Raw genomic sequence first — 17,736 nt, 5'->3', positions numbered from 1 at the left:
CAGTTTTAGTCTGAGATTTAATCTCTTCCAAAGTGATACCTACTGACCCTTCCAGTAAGCTCACTATACTCCAGCTTACACAAGGTTAATTGGACTTTCAGCATACAGTTTACCTGCACCCTTTCATGGCCGTATAAGATTATGGTTATTTCCTGGCATTCCTAGAAAATAGCCCTGTTAATAATCCTTGGTGATTCAACTATCCCTCCATAGACCGGAGTACTTTTACTTCTAATATGTGAATGCATGACATTTCTTAGATTAGCTGATTCAGAATTCCATGGATCAAACTGTCCATAACACCACCAAGGAAGGTAATATCCTGGGTCTAGTTGTTACAAACACAGCTCCAGACTGCTTTCTGCCCATGGTTGGTCCCTTATTTGTTAAGGATAATCACCAACTGGTTACCTTTATCCTCAGAACATCCTCTCTCCTAATTATGAATAGCACTGTTACAGAGACTTCAAGAAAGCTAACCTTTTACAATTATACAATGAAATCACAAAAATGTTTCCATGCTACTGCCAAAATGTAGCTAAGATATGCAGCCACCTATGCCAAAAATGTTATGCTCATGTAGATAAATGCACTGATAGCGCAGACCCAACCAGGACCAAATACAGAGGCTCATTCAGCAGCAAACCCCCCTGCTGATCAATAGGGATAAATAAGCCTTTACAGAAGAGGAAAGAAACTGTTCAGACTACCTTGTAAGGTCAGAACCACTCATTTCAATGACAATGTAAAACTCCTCACCAAGAAATTGAAGGTATCTATTAAGATAAGCAAAGCCTGCAGTGATCATAGCCTAACATCTGATGCTAAGGATAATTGTAAGTCATTCTTCAGCTACATTAGAAAACCAAGAAATAATTTACAATACTGTTCAGAACATATTTATAATGGCACCTACTATTGAAATCATAGTGACATTGGCAATATATTGGCAAACAAGTCTGCCGCAAATTTCTTCTTTGAAACTATAATCTACGGCACAAACTTAGCTGAGTCATACCCACCCCTGCCCATCTCAAGGGACCATATCTTAAAGTGCTCTCCAAGATCAAAAATACTTCTACAGTGGGCCACAGTCAACAACATACCGGGTTGCCTTATGAACAATGTGAAGCAGTCCCCTTCTTTAGGTTGTTCAATCACTGCCTTGCCACGAGCCATGTTCCCAAACTATGGCTTTTTGTACCCTCTACTATGGCACACTGAGTGATGCACTGCTGCAAAAAAAACAACAGTGGAGCAAAATTAATTCTCACCAGCACTTGATGAATCAAGACCCAGACAGTCATGAAAAGGTTTTACAAGTTGCCTTGTTTGACCTGATGATGAGAATTATGGTTCTTGTCCCCTGCCTCACAAAGAACAAACAAGAATCACTTCAGGCACTTGAAGATAGGAATTTGACACTCACTTTCCTAGATATCTGCAGTCAAAGAGTTTGCAGGGCTTTGCAAAGTCTTTTACCTCTCTCTTTTTTCCTTCTTTTCAGATAGACATAATCAATTTGCAGGCAAAGGATGCAACTTGTTAAATGACCCTAATCAATCACTTGTTTTAAAACTCTGAGGAAAAATGCTAATTTAAAGTAAAATAACAAATTTAACGTAAAATAAACTGTAATAAATCAAGAGCATAAATACAAACTAATGTAAGTATGCAAACTACAAACCAAGAAATCTAAAATAGTCATAAAACAGACATAGACAATTGTCTGCATTCATCTGGGGGACTAACTCATTGAGGCACACTCTGGATTAGTGCATAAGAGGTTAAGTATTAACGAACAATAATGTATAAAGAAGGCATGTATAGTGAATATAGAAAATCAGAAGGAATCACTAAGTGTTTTAAGGATAAAAACAGAGAACTATCAATGAAAGTGGGCATAGATGATTACAAATTGAAAAGGAACAAACATAGAGGATTGAAGGGTAACAGAAAATGAAGAGGAGCATTTGCAGATTACACAGGATAAAAAAACAGGAAGGTTTAAGCATAACAGGAAAATATAGCAGATTATTATATGAAGTGGGCATACAGAATATAACAGCAAAAAGAATGGGATATAAGATGAAAGGAAAACAGGAAGAATTAATGTAGGGATTAGTGGGTAAAAGGGGTATACAGCAATGAATTACACAGTAAAGAAAATGGAGAAAGAGTAACATGTATTTGACTGAAACATACAAGTTTAAACTCATTTTGGTAAATTAAAGAACAGTTGTGGCCTTGTTTATTAATTACACACCTGGGTTTGGGTTAAGGCTTCATGCAGTGGAAACTGCTTTCCTTCATGTAATGTTAAACATGGAATCTGTGCATGAGCTAGTGTGGGAGTTGTGCTAATAATCTCCAGTGGGGAGAGTGTGAAGGGTGTCTGTACATGAGCTAGTGTGTGAGTTCTTCTAATAATCTCAAGTGGGGAGAGTGTGAGGGGTGTCTGTACATGAGCTAGTGTGTGAGTTCTTCTAATAATCTCAAGTGGGGAGAGTGTGATGGGTGTCTGTACATGAGCTAGTGTGGGAGTTGTGCTAATAATCTCCAGTGGGAAGAGTATGAGGGAGTGTCTGTACATGAGCTAGTGTGTGAGTTCTTCTAATGATCTCAAGTGGGGAGAGTGTGAAGGGTGTCTGTACATGAGCTAGTGTGGGAGTTGTGCTAATAATCTCCAGTGGGGAGAGTGTGAAGGGTGTCTGTACATGAGCTAGTGTGTGAGTTCTTCTAATAATCTCAAGTGGGGAGAGTGTGAGGGGTGTCTGTACATGAGCTAGTGTGGGAGTTGTGCTAATAATCTCCAGTGGGGAGAGTGTGAAGCGTGTCTGTACATGAGCTAGTGTGTGAGTTCTTCTAATAATCTCAAGTGGGGAGAGTGTGAGGGGTGTCTGTACATGAGCTAGTGTGTGAGTTCTTCTAATAATCTCAAGTGGGGAGAGTGTGATGGGTGTCTGTACATGAGCTAGTGTGGGAGTTGTGCTAATAATCTCCAGTGGGAAGAGTATGAGGGAGTGTCTGTACATGAGCTAGTGTGTGAGCTCTTCTAATGATCTCAAGTGGGGAGAGTGTGAAGGGTGTCTGTACATGAGCTAGTGTGGGAGTTTTGCTAATAATCCCCAGTGGGGAGAGTGTGAAGGGTGTCTGTACATGAGCTAGTGTGTGAGTTCTTCTAATAATCTCAAGTGGGGAGAGTGTGAGGGGTGTCTGTACATGAGCTAGTGTGGGAGTTGTGCTAATAATCTCCAGTGGGGAGAGTGTGAAGGGTGTCTGTACATGAGCTAGTGTGGGAGTTGTGCTAATAATCTCCAGTGGGGAGAGTGTGAAGGGTGTCTGTACATGAGCTAGTGTGTGAGTTCTTCTAATAATCTCAAGTGGGGAGAGTGTGAGGGGTGTCTGTACATGAGCTAGTGTGGGAGTTGTGCTAATAATCTCCAGTGGGGAGAGTGTGAAGGGTGTCTGTACATGAGCTAGTGTGGGAGTTGTGCTAATAATCTCCAGTGGTGAGAGTGAGGGGTGTCTGTACATGAGCTAGTGTGAGTTGCTAACAATCTCCAGTGTGGAGAGTATGGGGGTGTCTAGTTGTGCTAATAATCCAGTGGGGAGAGTGTGAAGGGTGTCTGTACATGAGCTATAAAATAATCAGTGTGGAGAGTGTGAGGGTGTCTGTACATGAGCTAGTGTGGGAGTTGTAAAAACTCCAGTGGTGAGAGAGAGGGGTGTACCAACACACATGCTAGTGTGGAGTTCTGCTAATAATCCAGTGGGAGAGTATGAGGGGTGTCTGTACATTATATTGTGGGAGTTGTGATAATAATCTCCAGTGGGGAGAGTATGAGGGTGTCTGTAAGAGTGTGAAGGGTGTTGTCTGTACATGAGCTAGTGTGGGAGTTCTGCTAATAATCTCCAGTGGGGAGAGTATGAGGGGTGTCTGTACATTATATTGTGTGGGAGTTGTGCTAATAATCTCCAGTGGGGAGAGTGTGAAGGGTGTCTGTACATGAGCTAGTGTGTGAGTTCTTCTAATAATCTCAAGTGGGGAGAGTGTGAGGGGTGTCTGTACATGAGCTAGTGTGGGAGTTGTGCTAATAATCTCCAGTGGGGAGAGTGTGAAGGGTGTCTGTACATGAGCTAGTGTGGGAGTTGTGCTAATAATCTCCAGTGGTGAGAGTGAGGGGTGTCTGTACATGAGCTAGTGTGGGAGTTCTGCTAATAATCTCCAGTGGGGAGAGTATGAGGGGTGTCTGTACATTATATTGTGTGGGAGTTGTGATAATAATCTCCAGTGGGGAGAGTATGAGGGGTGTCTGTACATGAGCTACTTGCGGAGTTGTGCTAATAATCTGCAGTGGGGAGATTATGAGGGGTGGACATCTCATTCTCACAGAATGAAATTGTTCTGACAGTTTACAGCTTCCATGTTTAAATTCTTCTGTTTCACTTCAGTAGAAAAATGAAATTTTTCTTAGTTTTCTTAGGTGAATCCAAAATAAGATCTGCATGATGCATTTAATGGTAACAGCATCTTTTGGGTCAGGGTTGGCTGATGGAAAATAATAAAACAGTGTAGTATTTTATTTTCTGAAAGAAAGGATAATACAGTCAGTTGTTTACTATGCAATTGAGACCTATTGCGTTTTCTGTGTTGTCATTGTCTCGTGTTTTTGTTAAAATTTGCTTACAAATCTTGCATGCAGTAGCTTGTTTCACAGTCACTTATGTAATTGTTCTGCAATGCTTACCACATAAAAAGTTGTGTGATTTCTGTTTTAGTGTTGTCTGATGCCATGCCTTCTGCCTCACTCACCCTCTCCTACTCACACAGATAAAGAAGAGGTTTGTCCTGTAAGTGTCTTCTAACTCCTGTATTTTCTGTTTTAGTGTTAATAACTATGTGCATGCTTTGCCTAATTCTCATCACCAGCTTACACTACCATAACAAAATCTCACATTATACTATTAGGTGGGATTACCCATCTAGCCTGTCTAGAATGAATGTCACTTGTTATTTTACAACAGAAAACTCTTGTTTCGTTGTGTTTAATGATTTTTTTTACATTTCTAATTACAGTTTTCAGCTTCTCTAGAAACAAATGGTTATCTACAGTTATGTACATAATAAAATTGATGGACCCTGTTTTAAGATGACTCTGGCCCAGTACAGTAGGATTCAGCATCAACTGGATTACATCTTTAAAATGCATCATTAGCAATGGAATTTACTGGTATAAAAATGTTATGGAAACAGCAATGATCAGAGTTACTGATATAGTGATATGCACATTCTGAAAAATTCAAGCTTAATATAGATCAATTTCCTCTCCTGATGCCTAACAAAAAAGAAGTTATGTACTCAGCATAACGCTCCATCTGAGTTGTTGCTCTTCATTTGTCTTCAACCTGTGGGACTCGGATCTGGGATGGATCTGACTTGGCTGCATTTCTCCAGCATTGGATCGGAGTTCCAAGCTTCTCCCCTACCCATAATGCCCCTGTCTCCTTCCTCCCTCAGATTGAGTTTGCTGCCCACCATAGCAACCTAACCTGACACAATGCCTTACCCATGGCACAATAACCCAGATAGTATAATAAAAAATTACCAGTTATGCTAAAGAAAGGGCCATGTCTTTTCCAGCCAGATCACCGTACAGCCCACATAAGGCAGGGGAAAGGAGGGAGGGACGGTTGAAGACAAATGAAGAGCAACAACTCAGATGGAAAATTATGGTGAGTACATAACTTCTTTATCTGAAGTTGTTGTCTTCATTTGGTCTTCAACCTGTGAGACAGAATCCCCAGCTACCAAACACCTGGGTCGCCCTCATGGAAGGATATTCCATAACACTGGAGAGAAGGCCCAACTTGTAATGGGAGATGAAAGTATGTAAAGATGCCCTGGTAGTCACAGAGTAAATGTCATCCAATGAAACTCTGGACCAAAAGGCAGCTGAAGTAGCCATAGACCTAGTAGAATGCGCCTTAACTTGACGTGGTGGAGACAATCCTTTGGTTGAATACACCAAGAGCATACACTGAGAAATCCAATGATCAATGGTGACCTTTGATATAGGTTTCCCTAAAAAGGGGTTAGAGTAGGAAATGAAAAGTTGATCGGACTTGTGAAAAGCCTTTTCTCTGTGTCAGTAAAAATGTAATTTTCTATGAGCATCCAGCAGATGCAATTTATACTCTCCCTTATTCTGAAAGTGTGGGAAGAAGACAGGGAGATTGATAACCTCATTAATGTTTGATTCTGAGGCCACTTTCAGCAAAAAGGAAGGATTAGTGTGCAAAGATACCCTGTCTTTATGGAACATCATGTAAGGAGGCTTAATTGATAAGGACTGAAGCTCCAACACTCTTTTAGCTGAAATTATAACAATCAGGAAGGTGGTCTTCCAAGACAGGAACTGCAGATCCAATAAAGCAGCAGGCTAAAAGGGGGAAGAAACCAAGGCTTGAAGGACCAAAGTAAAGTCCCAAGGAGGAGTGGGATCCTTGATTGTTGGCCTAAGAAGAAAGGTACCCTTCGGAAAGGCTTTGCAGAGCTTAGAAGAGGCTAGAGAAGCTGAATTATCCCCTATGTGGAAGTTAGAAATAGCCACCAGCTGAACTTTAACCATAGAGGAGCTGGCACCCTGTTGAAAAATACCTGCCAGAAGCTCTAAGATAACAGAAACCAGAGCCCTGAATGGATCCAAATCACATTGAGATACCCAAACAGAGAAACATTCCCATTTCCTCAAATAAACCTTCCTCATAGAAGATTTATGAGTCACTACCAAAATCTTAACTGGAGAAGATAGCCCAAGAGTCGTAACTATCATGGGAGCTGGAGCAGCCAAGCAGTGAGCTTCAGACTGGCCAGATCTGTATGTGGAATCCCTGAGGGATGTGAAATCAGATCCGGAACAGGATCCAACATCCAGGGAGGACACACTACATGAGAACACAGAGAAAGGAAACATACTTGGCAAGGCCAGAAGGGGGCAATGAGGATGACAGAGCTCCCCAGTCATTGTGCTTTCTGAATGAGCTCTGGGATCAAAGAAAATGAAGGATAACCATGGAGAAGACCGGAGGGCCAAGCATGAACCAGAGCATCTCTGGGGGACTTCCCCAGAGGGGGGTTCAGAGCAAAGAACTTGCTGCACTTTGCATTGGAAAGAGAGGCAAAGAGATTGCTGCAAGGCTGACCCCACTTTAGAAAGATCTGTTGCGCTACTGAAGGATTCAGAGACCACTCACAAGGTTCAGAATAGACCTGCTGAGCCTGTCTGTTAGAATGTTGGACCTCCCCAGAATGGGCTTTGCCACCAGAAAATGGCCAGTGGAGATCACCCTCTCCCACAATCTCATGGCTTTGCAGCAAAGGGGATAAGACTTGGATCCCCCATTTGTTGATGTACGAGACTACTGACATATTGTCTGTCTGGATGGCAATCTTCCCTAAGGGAAGATGGGCATGAAGAGCTTACAACGCCAATAGCACTGCCCCCATCTCCAGGACATTGATATGCAACTGGATCTCCAGGGAAGACCACGTGCCTTGAACTGTCCTTCCCAAGCAGTGCCCCCCACCCAAGTAGGGAGGTATCCATGGTCACCATGGTCAAAGGGGAGGGAAGAATAAACAGGCGGCCGCAAACAAGGTCCGGGGACTGAATCCACCAAAGAAGAGAATCCCTGCATGCTCATGATTGATGAACAGGATGTGACAATGGTAGATCTACAAATGACCACTGGACAGACAAAGTCCATTGGATCACCCTCATGTGTAACTAAGCTGTGGGTAAGAGGGTGATTGTGGCCACCATGGACTCCAACACCCTTAAGACAAATTCTGCTGGAAGAGATGGAACTTGACGAGTGTGCAAGACATGATGCTTGAGGGACTGAAGTCTGTCTGGTGTCAGGAAAACCTAAGTCTGAATGGTATCTAACCAGGCTCCAATGAAATCCAGAACTTGAACCAGTTCTAACAGAGATTTGTTGAGATTTATGCAGATGTCCAACTGGTGGGCGGTCTGGATAAGGAAATCCCTGGTTTGGCAGTCGATGCCTGGAGAGAGCAGAAAGCCAATCATCCAGGTAAGGGAAGACATGGAAGACCTGCAGCCACAGGTGAGCTTCTACCACTGCCATCACTTTGGTGAACACCCTGGGGGCTGTGGTTAGGCCAAAGGGTAGCACTCTGAACTGGTAATGATTGGTCCCTAGCCGGAAGAGGAGAAACCTCCGAGAGGGCCTGTCCATTTTGATGTGATAGTATGTGTCTTGAATATCTACTGAGCACATCCAGTCATTCTTCTGCAGGAAGATCAGGATAGATTGGAGTGTGACCATCCGGAATTTTGTTTTGGCAATGGATAGGTTCAAGGTAGAGAGATACGGAATTGGTCACAAGTCCCTCGTCTTCTTTGGCACTAAAAAGAACCTGGAATAAATGCCTAATCTGGGCTGGTCTGGGGGGATGGGCTGGAAGACTCGTTTATCGAGCAGCTTGGAAATTTCCAGTGCTGCATCCTCCCTTTGTGTAGGTGGGATGTCTGCGACATGCTTGAGAGAGGGAGGTGTTTGAGAGAAGGGGATTGAATATCCTCTGGATATGATTCGCAACATCCAATGATAGTCTATTATAGACTCCCAGGCTGTCAGGTGAAGCGAGAGTTGACCCCCGACTGCCTCCAGAGATGACCAGCCGGGCAACCCTTCAGGGCTGCTATGAGGGCCAGTCTGGGAAGGAATCCCGAGACCAGTGGTTCCTCAGACTCCCTCTGCTCGGAGGGTAGTATCTGTCGAATCCCCCTCTGTATCTTGGGGAAGATGAGCCCTGAGCATCCTGGGATAACCCTGTGACTTCCAGATCCACATCTTCTTTACCCCTCATTGATTCCTGGAAAAGGATCTCTGAGGAGTTGAGAAGCAGTTTCCAATGGCAGACAAGGTCTTCCCATCCTTCTTGCTCTGGACCAAAGTGTCACGTACAGGCTTTCCAAACAGAGTGGAACCATCATATGGGGGGTTCGTAAAAGATGCCTTGAAGGGCTCCAAAAAGTTACAAAGTCAGAGCCGGGCATGACACCTAATGGCAATGCCCACTCTGGCCCACTCTAGTGGTGCCCTCAGTCACATAAGATAGGAGCCGCATAGAAGTATTGGAGATGTAGGTGAGAGTGGCCATCCAGGAGAAAAAAAATTTTCTTTTCCTCTGCTAACAGGAACCCTGTGACAGAACCAATGACCTCCTTAACCAGGTCATGGTGGAACCTTATGATGTGTGCCCTATACTTCAGCACATGTATGGATAACATGGCTGAAGCGTAAACTCGCTTCCCAAAATGGTCCATGGTCCTAGACTCTCAGTCTGGAGGATGGACTGTGGAGCTCTCCTGTGCTAGCTCTTTCTTAGTGGCTGCCACCACCACCATGGCATTGACAGGGGATCCCTTAGACCAATGAGGTTTATCAGAAGGGGCACTGAGGACCTTGTTAAGGCTTTTGGGATGTGATCCACCATGTCGGGCTCCTTCCATGCCCAAGATGTAATAATATCCACCAGTGGATCTGTGGAAGGGGACACTCAGGATGTAGATTGTCTTGTGCCAAATGCCTGCAGGAACACCAACTCATCAGGGCTGGGATTCTGGGCAGACCACCCCCCCACGCTGATGAAGGATCTCCATGATGTCTTCAAGTGAGACATCCTATGGAGGTGATTGGGGGGAACCCTCCCCTTCCTCCAAGTCAGTGTCATCTGTGAGAGACTCCAGAAGGGAGTCTAAGTGTCTCCTTTTACATGTGCATTTTTGAGGAACCTGCTCAGGGGGGACTCTGGGAAGGATTCAAAAACATCCAGCTGTTGCCATGCAGGAACTCTCTGGGGTGGAAAGGTGGCAGGCTGTACCTGATGGGGCAGGATGGCGGAATCTGGACCAGAGGCAGAAGGAGCCAGGACAGACTTCAATGACAAGATCGTCGAGCATCTCAATGGGATTGAGAGAACCCTCTCCACCATGTCAAAGGCAGAAGGAGAATGAACTCCTAGAGCTGGGGCTATGATCAGGTCCATATTCCTCTGGATCAATTAGGGAGCTAAAGCCAAACCTCCAGGTGCCAATTCCGATTGGAAGGCTTGGCTTCGAAAAACTCTGGGCTGAAGCCAGCCCCTCAGATCTAGTGCCAAGGCTACAGCTCCGAGAGTCTGATGGCTCCAAGCTCATCTGAGCTGACCTGCTCAAGGCAATGGTAGGTATTAAGGTACCAGGTACCATCGGCACCGACCCCTCAATGCTGAGCATCCTTGGACTCAAGGGCTCCAATGAGAAGGAGTTCCCAGAGGGGGAAGGGGCAGGCAAGACTCCCATCTGCATCTGCGTGTGGATGAACCTCCTCATCATCCTGTCCACCTCAGCTTTGGAGAGGCTGCGGGAGGACCTAGTAGAAGAGGCTACCAACAGTGGCCTGGACATATGGTGTGGTGAAGTCAACACCAGTGAATGGCTCCAAGACACCTCCGGCTCTGGGGGGAAGCAGTGGGAATGGAGCCGGAGGGCACTCAAGCTGATACCCAGGCAAGATTTCACTGGTGGCTCTGCCGAGGAGGAGTGGTCGAGGGACTGCATCCTTGGCCTATCCTGGTGCTTGTGCTTCTCTCCATCCTTGGTCCTCTTGGCAAGATGTTGCCTCCTTGAGGCCGGGGTGGAGGGGGGAACAGAAGCGGCAGAAGAGGAAAGCTTGGGCCTCCGCAGTAGGAGATGGAAGAAGGCAGTTAAGTATAAGTTTATTCCTCCTCTTGCTCAATGCACAGGGATTGAACCCCATGCACCTCGAGCTATAAACTGATGCCTGAGTGTGAGAAGGGCAAATGGAAGAAAAAAGGGAGAGAAAGGTGAAGAATAGTTAGGAAATCTAATTCACTTACCCAAAAAAGATCCTGGAGCAGCTGACCACGATGCTTGCTATTAGTGCTGCTAACGAGATCTAAAGGAGGAAGAAGACAGTGGCATTATGGGTTGGGGAGGAGCTTGGTTCTCTGATCCAATGCTGGAAAAATGTGGCCAAGTCTGATCTATCCCAGATCCGTGTCCCATAGGTTGAAGACCAAATGAAGGCAACAACTTCAGCTCTAATGTTTCATACCTCAAACAGTATTATCAGAAACAGTGATACCAGGATACATCAGTCTGAACAGCTAAGTAGTGGTCAGGTTCTTAAAGACAATGAAGGCTCTAGTTACTTGGCACAACCATGTCAAGAAGGAATTTGTTTGCTTCAAATTTTCAGTATTGAATACCTGTAGAGTGGCAGTACAACCTTTTTAGATTACACAGTACCCTACAGACATGGGTTTGAATGGCATGATGTCCTCTTATGTATTTAACAAGTCACAAAGCCATTTTGTATTTCTAGGCTGGATCTAGAGACACACACATCAGTAGTTAGTAGACATTTTTATTATGGTTTGCAAAAACTGTCACACTGATTTTAGTATATATTCCAGATGTTAGGTAAAAAATACATCAAGCTGTTTGTACAGATGTGACCTAAGATTTACTTTGTTCTCTGGGATGTGGTAGAAGTACTAGTGTCAGGGCTGTTAATTACATAAAAATCTAATACTTCCACTGCCATTTTGAAGAGGTACTGGACATGATATTTTGACTTCCCACCTACCTTACTATATATCGGTTTACCTTTATAATGACGAATCACAATAGGGCAACATCAAAAAGTTCGAAGTACCGTTTTTCAAATAGAAGATGTTCGACTTCAGTAAGTACAAATTTGTTAAGGACGAAAGAACAAATACATTCACACATTAAACAGTTGCACAAATGCAATACGACCTTAACCTGTGTCGCATACGTAATACCATCATTTCTGCGTCCTGTAAAACCCTACTGGCCCAAGCAGAGTTTGCACCTGATCTGCATGGTTGAAGTTGCGTTCTGCAGCTCTGGATATATTGTGTCAGCAGATGATCTAAGGACTATGGAGGTAAAACAATCTGCAGTGTATGTTAATAAGTGATTGAAAAGAGTCGGAGTAAAGCAGGACTATTGTGTAAAAGTAATGTAAGCTTTCATTGTTATCGTGAGCAATATAACTGCCTGATTAATGTAATGTTATTGAATTGTTATTCCTGATAGACATATAGTGAAAAGCTAACAGTTCTCTCAGTATAAGAAGTGGTATAGGTTGTATAAAATGTTTACGTAGTATAGTTAGTTGTATAAAATGTGGAAATGTAGTTTTGCCATAATATGTTGTGCAAAGTGTTGCATATGTTCAGTTTATAAGGTGCAAGACATGTTGTAGTGAATATGTACTGCATGTGTTACAGGCAGGGGAAGGAACTTCGCAGGACTATGCACCCGGAAATGTGAATTCAGTATACAGCACAAGTAGGACACAGAAGGGCCGAGAATTATTGCTAGTTGACGGGTGTCAGTATTACCAGGAAAAGGCTGTCCAGGTCAAGCAGTATTGGTGTTGTACAAGGAAGAAAAAACAAAGGTGCAAGGGTAGATGTGTCACTGAAAGTGATGTACATGGCTATAGGCTGATTAAGAGTACTCCACATTACCATGCTCCAGATGTGGTGCAAGGGGAGGTGATGAGGATAAAAGAACGCTTGAAACATCGTGCTGAGCAATCTGTGGAGGACCCATGCAAAACAGTTGCAGAAGTCCTAGCTGGTACATCAAGTGCAGTTGTGAATGAGTTACCGAATACTAGTGCCCTAAAGCAGACCATTGGTAGACAGAGGTACATAAAGAAATTGGCTAAGTGCAATGGCTTTTATAATCTCAGGGAACTTAGTGCTGACATGCTACCCTTAAAGAATGGTTCTTTCACTATCAAACATAGTGCTGATAACGAAGGTGATACCAATGTTGTTGTTATAACCACGAGGATAATCAGAATATGCTTTGTGAATCTGAATGCCTATTGGCAGATGGGACCTTCCCTATTAGTACTACTGAATGTAGACAAGTTTACACATTACATTGTGCACTGGCTGGTGGAGTTAACAGAAAGGTGGTACCTGTTGTTTATGGGATAATGCTCAGCAAAAGTGAAAGGTGTTACGATGCTTTTTGGAGCATAGTGTTGAATTTGTGTACTAAAAATGAGTTTAGACTACTTCCTAATATGGTGTTGACAGACTTCGAAAGGGCTGCAGTGAATTCTGTTCAGAGACATCTCCCTAATACATTAACCAAAGGTTGCTGGTTCCACTTTTGCCAAATTGTTTGGAGAAATATACAACACTTACATTTGGCAGGACACTTTGGAGGCAGTATATCCTTTGCAAAGCTGTGCAAGGAGATACCTGCATTAGCATTTGTTGACCCAGGTGACATATGTACTACTTTCCATGAAACAGAAGCTGACTTGCCAGAGGAGGGAAAGCCTTTGTGTACCTTCTTTAAGGAAATATATATCTATGGCAGGCCACGGCGATATGGTATGAGGGGAAGTACAAGTGAAAGAGTGCCTCCTTTATTTGATACTACTTTTTAGAATCAGTATGATACATGTGGTATGGGCTACCCTCGTAGCCAGAATGCTGTTGAGGGTTGGCAAAGGTGGCTACGTAGTTTGTTGGGTAAGAAAACCCTTTATATGCTTGACATCTTACAGGCTGTGCAACTTGAGCAGAATCATGTAGATGATTTAAGATGTAGACTACTGTTGTGTTTGCCTTCATCACCAAAATGTAGGAGACTCTTGGACAAGGAAGCAACCTTTACATGTTTACTGGAGAAACGTTCTGAATTCACTGCTCGAGGATTTGTGAAATTAGTGGCAAAATACTGCTCCTTCTCCTGAATTTAGTTATCATTGCACTTGTTATTTGTGGAGCACATTACTTTCCGGGGAATACATTACACTGAACACTATTCAGGAAGCTGTACATTGCTTACAGTGAATAAGGGACTTTGTTGTGGCATGTTCATGAAAGGCATCACTTCCGATGTTTGCTGGTGGTTCCCATTCAGAAGCCTGAAACATCATAAGCCTGAAAATCAAAATCCTGAAACCAAAAGCCTGAAAATTCAGAATCCTGAAAACTCAAAATCCTGAAAGCCCAAAATCCTGAAAGACCAAAATCCTGAAACTCAAAATCCTGAAAACACAAATAATGCTAATATGTCACTATAAAGACACTAATATCTACCAACTGACCCTGACCCTAACCCTAACCCTAAGGTCCGTCACCACGCCACTAACCCTAACTCACTTAAACCGCTAACCCCAATATTTGTCACTATTGCATACATGAACCCTAAAATAAAACCAACGCACACTTACCTGACCCCAACGCATGACCTAACACCACAGGGCTAACAATAGCAAAGCCACAATGGCATCAGTATGTCTATTTTGTGTTTTCAGGATTTTGAGTTTCAGGATTTTGGTCTTTCAGGATTTTGGGCTTTCAGGATTTTGAGTTTTCAGGATTCTGAATTTTCAGGCTTTTGGTTTCAGGATTTTGATTTTCAGGCTTATGATGTTTCAGGCTTCTGAATGGGAACCTTGCTGGTATGTATATGGCTTGACGCTGAACATGGTGTTATGTTGGTGGTGTTTGCATGTCGAAAAAAGGCGGAAAAGGGCAAAAAAAAAATTAAACCATTTAATTTTTGATATTTTTTGAAATTCATGGTTTTAGTTCGCTTAAATGAATCGCCGTTATGCATAATTGCACTAACGCAATTCGCAGTTATAAAGTAAACCCTATATATCACATCTTACCACAAGGATTAAAGTTCCTCAGTAAAGGTTATATTTATTGACTGAACTTCCCCAACATACATACGGCATTTTGAGCAAAAAAAATCCCATGTTTTTAGCATGTTTATATTGGTAGCTAGAGTGTTAATTTTATATATTGCTGGCTTTACAGGCTGTTATTCAGTAAATTAGCTTAAGGCCATCATTTGAACTTTTCGTCCTGTTGTATAACAAAAGCATAATAACTTTTGTCCAATGTGGCCATCGTTGAATCCTTCTATATTACACTCCTTATAAGTTCAGGTATTGTATCTAGATCTAGGGATATCATTATCCCCCTTTATAATAAGAGGTGACATGTGTCTGGCATACAAGGTGTCCACTGACCCAATACTGGATGCATTTACTGCACATCAGCAAGTCAAATAGTAAATAGTAACAGAAGTACTCAGTCTAGGGATCTAAACCTCTTCTGCAACATCAGCAGAATGGTTTGGAGGCACAGGTATATCTTGCAGAGGGTACTGCTTTTCTGGAACATACTCTCCATCCATATAAAACAAATTTCATTCCTGTCCATATTCAAGCACAACTTGGATCTATTGATGGTAAACAGAAAATTTACCACAGGACTGCCCCCTGTACTACTAATGGACAGAGGTGGCTCCTAAGTGCTGTATCCCATGAATGGGTCCCCACAAATTACCTACAGTATGATCCAAATTTATTCTCAGTAGTGATAATTATCTTGACTTGGCCATGAATTTTGACACAGTCACTCATGCTACATATAACCCCTGTACCACCAATGGGCAGGGGTAGCTCCTAAATGTTTTACCCCATGAGTGGGTCCCATCAAATTATATATGGTATGATCCCAGTTATTCTCTTTAGGGGTAACATATAAGTATTGACCTTGGGATGGGTAATGCCAGTATCTAACCAAATGGGATAGGTTAATTTGAATGCGAAAAGGGAAAGTGACTAGGCTTAAACTGGTCTGCAAGTTCAGCTAGCCTAGTACATAACTATGAACTGCCATTGTCACAACAGCTGATAAGCAGGTGAAACATAGTGTTCTTGATGTTTAGTTATTTTCTGTACTGTAAGTATTCAATGAATTTATGGGTATGCTTATGTAAGCCAAAACATTTTGTTTTATTACAGAATGTTGCAAAGTAGAGTGTTAACCAACCCTTTTTTCAGAAATAAAAATAGAAGGCAATTGGTCATATGTACTGAACAGAATATTCAACGGTAACATGATTTGCAAGATGAAGAGCGGTAATATATATATTTATTTTGGTGTCCAGTGCTTCACAGTTAATCGTGCATCGAACCATGTTAAAATTATAGGTAGCTGTCCACACTTATAATACATTAAAAATGTAGTTATTCCAGTACCTGGTGTATCACACATAGTTGTGTATCAAATCATGTCAAAATTATAGGTAGTTTTCCACACTGTGAATAAATTACTATTACAGATTCAAAGGTAAGCCCACTAAAACTGAAAAAAACAATTGAAGAATGTTATTGTCTTATGGCTGCATAAGAAAACTAACTGCAACAAATACATTTTGATGGTCTCAGGATTATTTGTTTGTAGCTCAGATAAGTGAACTGATCCTAGGAAGACCCTTTTTAATAATCTGGGTAACAAGGGCAACAGAGAATACAATATATACAGACAATTTAGAATAGTGAATCAACCAGTGTGTTTCTGCATAAAGAAGCTAGACTGCCTGAAAAAAACCCATGCAGACCCAGGAGGAGCAACATGTAAATTCCATACAGGCAGTAATAGAACACTACTGATATACCAAGGGTCATAGAGCTGCAAGGCAGAAACCTTCACTTTTGTCCTGTGGTGCTTTCCAATGTAATCATAAGCTAGTTGTAGGATAATGGTGCTTTATTTGAAACTTGAGATTTGAGAGTGCCAGTCCCAAAACTTTAAGTGATGGTCATAGGAAGTAATAGTAAATTGTGAAAAACTCTGTTAAATGTTAAATGATCTGTGATTGTTGTACCTTTTTGATGAGAGAAAGTTACAGCAATTTTGGACTTTGTACAATGACGTACATTTTTTCAATTCCAAGGATCATACTTTCTGCCCTTGAACTTATGATAGAAAATTTAGGATAATGAAAGCAAGTTTTGTCCCTCTGTAGTGTATAGCATTACATCACAATGAACTGCCATAGTAGTTATGAGTTGTAAGGCATGTAGCAGTGCTCCGGAATGCTCCCAGATGATGTCAGGATCCAGAAGCCATGTGCACAGTATCTCCTGACATGACCATCTTCAGTTTGCATATCTAGTTAAAGGAATACATCAAGAGCGGTTCAGTGCATAACATATCAACTGTCACAAATTGTTAATATCTCACAAGACTATCGTTTAACCTTAGCAAATGCAAAACCTACTTTGAAACCCAATTGTGAAGTGACTGACACCATAGCAAACTCTAGACACAAGCACCTTCTGCTGTGCTGTTCTGTAACAACTTTAGTAATAGATGCCACCATCCAAGACCACAGCCCTAATTATTTTTTAAATGGCAGGATCATAGCTCTCAACCTTTTAGCACAAAAAAATCTCGACAAAACCAAAATAATCGGGAGACAGAGCCCTAAATATAGGAACAAATTTTAAATAGTGCTCTTCGAAACTTTGAAAGTTTACAGAATAAAAATGTACATGTTTTAGTGAATTCACTCCTCACCAATTTCCCACAAAAATAGAGAAAACCACAAATTTTATGAGGAACAGACCAAAAATATGAGGCAAACATCTGGACAATCTGCAAATATCTGGACAGTTGAGAGGTGATATGATTGCATTTACTGCAGCACTAAAAAAAACATAAATGTACATAATTTGTATGATGAGAGAATTCAAAAAATTGAATATATGTTCAGCATTTAAGACAGGAACCTGCTTGTCTTGGTGTAGCCAATGATAGACAAGCAACTGAAA

The 17,736-nt window shown here is 42.2% G+C and overlaps 1 protein-coding gene across 3 annotated transcripts in view; it reads left to right on the top strand.

Annotated features, from left to right (window-relative positions):
• The window catches only part of LOC122811336 (zinc metalloproteinase-disintegrin-like batroxstatin-1), a 301,349-nt gene that overhangs the window by 215,963 nt on the left and 67,650 nt on the right, over positions 1-17,736 (top strand). For 2 of the 3 annotated variants that reach the window (XM_044083107.1, XR_006366236.1), the window contains exon 16: positions 4,783-4,854. The exons of the other annotated variant lie outside the window; for it this stretch is intronic. In XM_044083107.1, the coding sequence (XP_043939042.1) occupies positions 4,783-4,854 (72 nt within the window). The remainder of the gene's footprint in view (positions 1-4,782; positions 4,855-17,736) is intronic. 3 annotated transcript variants of the gene reach the window in all.

This window comes from Protopterus annectens, chromosome 9.part0 (genome assembly GCF_019279795.1).
Source record: "Protopterus annectens isolate FY-2018-M chromosome 9.part0, PAN1.0, whole genome shotgun sequence".
Lineage (NCBI taxonomy): Eukaryota > Metazoa > Chordata > Ceratodontiformes > Protopteridae > Protopterus > Protopterus annectens.
The sequence above is the reverse complement of the archived record's forward strand: the minus strand, read 5'-3'. Positions and strand labels throughout refer to the sequence as shown.